This window comes from Varroa jacobsoni, unplaced genomic scaffold (genome assembly GCF_002532875.2).
Source record: "Varroa jacobsoni isolate VJ856 unplaced genomic scaffold, vjacob_1.0 scaffold_1365, whole genome shotgun sequence".
Taxonomy (NCBI): Eukaryota; Metazoa; Arthropoda; class Arachnida; order Mesostigmata; family Varroidae; genus Varroa; species Varroa jacobsoni.
The window spans coordinates 216,344-222,494 of record NW_019214267.1 but is presented as its reverse complement, the minus strand read 5'-3'; the positions used below and the strand labels follow the sequence as shown (position 1 = coordinate 222,494).

General features: G+C 39.0%; 1 protein-coding gene across 1 annotated transcript in view; it reads right to left on the bottom strand.

Annotated features, from left to right (window-relative positions):
* The window catches only part of LOC111269225 (uncharacterized), an 11,267-nt gene extending 5,385 nt beyond the window's left edge, over positions 1-5,882 (bottom strand). The window contains exons 1-6 of the mRNA XM_022848664.2: positions 5,792-5,882; positions 3,823-4,108; positions 1,737-1,911; positions 1,368-1,470; positions 838-953; positions 352-429 (exon numbers count right to left, since the gene is read on the bottom strand). Of these exons, the coding sequence (XP_022704399.1) occupies positions 352-429; positions 838-953; positions 1,368-1,470; positions 1,737-1,911; positions 3,823-4,108; positions 5,792-5,832 (799 nt within the window). The 5' untranslated portion in view covers positions 5,833-5,882. The remainder of the gene's footprint in view (positions 1-351; positions 430-837; positions 954-1,367; positions 1,471-1,736; positions 1,912-3,822; positions 4,109-5,791) is intronic.
* Between the last annotated feature and the right edge of the window lie 269 nt (positions 5,883-6,151).

Genomic DNA, 6,151 nt, shown 5'->3' with positions numbered 1-6,151 from the left:
AATGTATCTAATACAAAAAAGTTACGAAATGCATTGTCCTGGTAGTGAGTTGAGGATATGGCCTTAGCCATTTTGTATGTTCAGCCTGAAACATCCCAAACAAGTAAGTTCGCTAAAAGATATTATGCTTACAGGTAAAAGTTAAATTGATTATATCATTTCGAGCATGTATTATGCTCTATGATTCGTTTTTTTTTTTGTTGCTCAAGTTAGATAAACGCTGAGCCTTGGAAGGTCATTCCGCACCAGGTTCTGCTCGATTTGGTACGATAATCTAGCGAGCGTTTATTATTATTATGATTTGAAGAAGTACACACAAAAAAAATAACATATCAATACAACTACCCTTACCAGTGATCTGTTCATCCTGCTTCATGGCCCTCATAGCACACAACAATTCCGTTGACAGATCACTTGCCCCAGCTGCAGCTAAAACGACAAGTGAAATCATTGGGTCATCATAATTATCGTATCTTACTTCCTTCCTGTTAAGACTGATATGGTTTATAACACTCATCAAACCAGAGATCTACAATTATGAAGAGCTAGGATAGCCCATACATCGAACGAACCTCTGCGGAATATTGTATAACGTTATGAAGATCTGACGACCAAGTACATATAATGGATACATCATAAATACTGCCAATTCCTTCCTATATAGTTCGCGCATATGATTTAAAATAGCCAACAAGAGCAGTCCCAAAGGGCTACCATCTTCGAGCCCGTATAGTTACTACGGAATTCGTCGTTAGAACGCTCCCCATATAAAGTAAATAAAATATTAACTAGGTGCCTGATAGACGAGAAGTTCATATTTAATATGCTAACACTAACCAGCTTCGAAGTGCCGCCTGATTTCTTCTTCACACTCCACAGCTTTAATCTTAAAGCTTCCTCGGCGGCTAAATATGTCGTCGACATCGAAAGCGTCAGATCCGACAGAGTCTGCTCTACAAAACAGACACACAGTTTCGTAACAAAAAAAATAATGCTAGTATTTACATGTGAGCTTTTTTTCATTGTAAAACAAACACTGATTGGGAATAGCCTAGTAGCAATGACTGAAGGTTCGACAAATCGATACAAATCATTCATGGGTTATCTATAAAATAAACGTTCGTGAAGTACATTGCTGTGAACGTAATAGCCTACCGTGCCGGGAACTCTTCGCCGGTGGGACCTAAGGCAAAATCCACAGCTAAAAAAGCTCAATGCGATAGGACGGAAAAGTGTATTTTGTGTTTCCGCGTATTCGAACCTTGAGGCACCCCTGAATATCAAGAATAAGGGCTTTATACACAAGCAAATTAGGAACCCAACGTATTTCGCTGAAATTTGCAAACTGCTTGTAAATAATTCCTCACCTTTTAGTCTTTCGAGGATCCATACTTAAATAAGCCCGACGGTTATCGTCGATGTACTCCAGTTTCTTCTTATCCTCGTCCGTAAGCTCAGTTTTGTGTGTTACTGAAGATGTTTTACATACGAATAATGCAGAATTAATATTTACTTTCATGAATTGGGGACACGCTATTCAGGTGCAAATACAAGAATTCTCAATGAATTAACGTGTTTTCCCGACTTACAGATGCTTATTAATTTAATAAATTGCATTGTAAATTATTAGTGTATATATATAGCGTAAGTAGCGATATATACATATATATATATATATCGCTACTTACGAAAGATTACCTTTTTAGCATATAGTTGGAAAACGAGGCAATACTCACGTTCACTTAGCATTTTAAGCTGCTTTTGGTATAGCTCTCTTTCTGCTATTTCAGCTTTCACTTTAAAGCTTGCCCTTCTCGAGAAGATATTGTCAAACATGTCAGCCAGAAGAGGCTCAGGATCCTCTTCTTCCTTCGGCGTTGGAGCGGAGACTCTCTTCGCTTCGAAGGACACCTTTGAAGAGCGCAATAAAATCCGCTAAAGAAACATGAACTAAGCCGAGGTCCTAATTAACGTCTCTAATATAATAGTACGCACACAAGGCCTGCTATAGGTGTATTGTTGAAACAACTGCGCATCTCTGAAACACAAGGTTTCGCAAACGCACACAAATAATGACATGTATGAAACGCAAAAAGCGTTGCATAGCTCGGTCGTATAGTCAGTACGGTAAATACAATCCTGTCAGCTTATCTAACTTCTCTGCTGCTTGCAAGCTCTTTTCATCCTTTCTTTCGTTTGTCTGCCCCCAGCCAACCTCGCTTGTCGTATCGTTGCTTCGTAAGAACATGAACCATGTTGGTTCAGATAAACCTATGCTTTCGAAAATCACTGGTGGCCAATGTGATTCCGGCTAGCAGCTTACAGGATAGCTGTGTGACGCGCTAAAAAATGCCCCCTACTAAAAAGTGCTACTTTAGTACATTGGCCTGCGATCAATCTTTGTCCCATAGCCTATGCGACGTGGTTCAACGTCAATGCAGATGGGTGCGGTCACAGTTGGCCATCGATAGACTTTTGAGCTTTTTAATTGAGATAGCTGGCGTGAAAATATCGGAAACTACAAATAACTCTTAAATATATATATAAAAAAAAAAAAGATGTTTTTTTTATAGATTTTTTTATGAAGTCATTTATCGACCTTATAAGACTCCTCAGGAATGGCCGTTTTAATGGCCGATTTGTAACGTTATGGGGTCTCTATATCGAAATTTCAGCCTAACTTCGACCTATTATTACTTTTGAATGATGCACAGCGGCCATAAAGGGAAAATCATTGAAAAGTTTTTGATATTGTTCGGAAGCGAATGTTCACATAGATAACTTACAATACTAAGTACTATTATTTTAATAATTATTAGTAAGTATTTCAACGCATAATTGAGGCCTACAGTTCAGCGAAAAGGACAGCGGTGCATGTTAACAATACAACGCATTCGTGTTTCCATTTCAAGAACGTCGACAACAAGCCAAACATCAACTTGGCTATTAATCATATGAAACGTAGTCCGCGGTTTTAGTTCCGAGATTTCGAAAAATGTTTCTAAGTAGCGCCACGTCACACGACCGTGTTATTTTTCTCAATGTTCACATACGGACACTCGATAGATTTGCGGTCTCTTTTTTCTCCTCTGAATCATTGTAAGAATTTTCGACTAGATAAACGACCGATAGGTACACCAGAATCGGCAATTATAATGATGCTATCAGTACCTAATGCAAAATGACTTGCCTTCGATCATATGGTCTTGTCAACTGAGACTTAAATTTTTTCCATTCATCGCCCTCTTAACATGTGCATCTCTAGTCGTTCTACATTTCCATTAAAAAACACCATATTCATACCGAGTGCACGCAAATTTACGAAGTCCTAGTTGCTGAAAGCTCATCAACTTCAGCTTCTTGCATTCGGCATTATAATATACTGTAGTTACCATGCCTAAAAACGTTCTATAAAAAATCTAGAGACGACAAGTTTATGCTGAAAATTCAACTGTTAATGATGTACTGATTAATAGTACATCATTAACATTTTTTTTTGTTCCATACATGCCTCCTTTTCCTTATCTCAGCGGCGTGGCCCCCAGAGCAATAGCTAATCATATTACGGGAGCGTGTTCTTCATGTAGGTAATGATATCTATCGCCCCCTGGCTTAAGCAATGAATATAAAGAGATCCGTTTCCTGTTGCTGTTTATGGTACATACCTCACCTATTATTCCAGTATATGATATGAGAAACTAGAAAAACAAGATTTAAACTCAACGTAATCTATATATATATATACATAGAGGAATGTAATTTAAGTTCTTATGTGTTCCATAGAAAGCATCGTCTAAATGAAAAGTTCCCTGAACGCCTTACTTCATTCGAATCACGGGTTCCCTTTTCTTTGCAGCTAGATCGCTCGGAGCATTCGGTTTTAAGAATTGGTTCCGCTGCTGTAACGGGTGACGACTGTGGGTCATGCTCGATGTCCAGTTTCGGCCTTTGGCCCGTCGCCTTCCACCATGCTATCAGGCTCTCACGTCTCGGTTGATCAGAAGGGCAGTCATCCTTGACGAGTAACTGTGAAGCGCTGTCCCGTACCCTCGAGTCTCCAAAAAATGTTACGAGTTGCAACCACTTACAATAAAGGAAATCCCACAAACTGCGCATATTGAATTAGTAAGTCAGCATTATTTAATTACTTAACCGTGTTCATAATTCATATAATAAGATCCATGCTGGCGTACAGATAAACGAGAGCCAATTCGGTCGGAGTTTTCGGTCGATGCTATAAATTATGTTTGTTCCTGTGAACAGAATAAACACTTATTCTAGCCGAGATAGCTTGATGTCATAAATTAATATATGACAGTGGTGTGATAAATACGGTAACGTAACACGTTAAAAGCCGCTTCCTGTAAATACTGAGAGAATACCACTAAGCGAAGACTGCAAGTACGTACATACGCATGCCTACACCGATAATTTATTTTCGATGAATACTGTCCAAATCTTTGATGACCTAGGTTACTTCATAGGCTTATCAAATAAAAGTTCCTTCAATTCAGTTCAGATTACGTTGTTCCGAGTGTTTTATATACTCTATATATATATATATAGATAAGGTATGTGCTAAACTGTATTGCGTATCGTGGTCGTAACGGTCAGACGTTGACGATTTGAAACGTTACATACGGAAACCCACGATACGTTTTGAATTAATTCTGCTTTTTGATTTTCGCAGTCAAAGCTCGTTTTCGAACCAGACGCCCGTTGGAAGCTTCCAGATATTGTCTCCAGGTATTGCAAGCCTTATGCGTATTTACCTATGCACGTCCACGTAACAAACTAAAACACTCATGTTACTTTAGGGTTAACTTAGTCGAAGCGTGTTGCTCAATAAAGTTACCGTAATTTTCGTTTTAGTTTTCAATCATTTCATACAACTGAAGTTCCTAAGATGTACAATTGATCATTGGAGTTTTCAACTATATGTTAGGCGCACAGACTCTAATAACGTTGACGCCAGCTAAACACAAAGGCACAATGCGCTTCTTATATACTCAGCAATAAATTGTCTATCCCATCACTACCGCAGTAGATTCAGTCATCAGCTGTTTTTTGCACTGCTTGGCATAAGCAGATCGATAAGATCATAAAAGCCTATCGACTCCTATTAAAATGTTTACACTTTTTTCTTTTATTTATGAGCTGCTATTGTATTCGTAGCTTAGTCTATTTCGATTGAGCCGAAAAATTCTAACAGCGTCCATGATTAACCAACGTCCAGTGTTTACATCACACGGTACTATTTCGGGCATTTTGTAGATACTATCTAATCCCATACGTAAGCACACGGGAAAAGGCCTTATTTACATTCATCGTATCTAAAACTAATCAGATCAATCATGTGTGTCGGTTTTTCATACCGGTACACGGTATTCGTTTAAGAGCAGGTCATAGGACCAACTTTACAGCCGCAGGCCAATGAGAGTCGCTCTTTCAAGGCCTTAGTTGCGTATGTGGCAGTGTTTCAGAAGAACTAACGCAAATCTTGGTCAGGTCTCACGGCAGTTGGCTAGATATACCATAATGCTTGAACCCTTGCTTGTTCATGCCGATTCGACTTCTTAACAATGGCACGATTGGCATTATCGAGCTTCGCCTAGGCACCTTGTTAGCAATTTCCATTGCAATCTTCTACGATTATTTTCAGTCGTATGCGGAAAATCGCTCGCGCCGTACTGTACCGGTGGGCAAAAATGGCCTACGTGTAACAACCATCGTGCAACGCTATTCGTCGAAATGTTTCTGTACATCAAACATGAACTCTATTCATACTTACGTTTCAATCTCTTGAAGAAACGTAGCAACTTCGTTACCCATTGTGAACCGAAAGAGTTCCAAGCTGCATTGAATAATATTTTGGGTAAATCGGTTTCACAACAACAGGGAACAGTTGCACAGAAGTAGGCGGAGGTGTGAATCCAAAACTTTGAATGGGCAATGTGAGATGTGACCCCCTGGGGAAATGTTTGATGCCTTTTTAATAGTAATGTCTAGCTAAAAGGTTAACTAATACGATTATTAGTAATCAGTGTTGCTAATCTGGAAATATACACCGGTTAAGACTTTGAACCTTTAGAATTGCTCTTCGCGGAACTGTTTAGGGTAAAACTTTAATGGAACCTTTCCAATGTGTCGC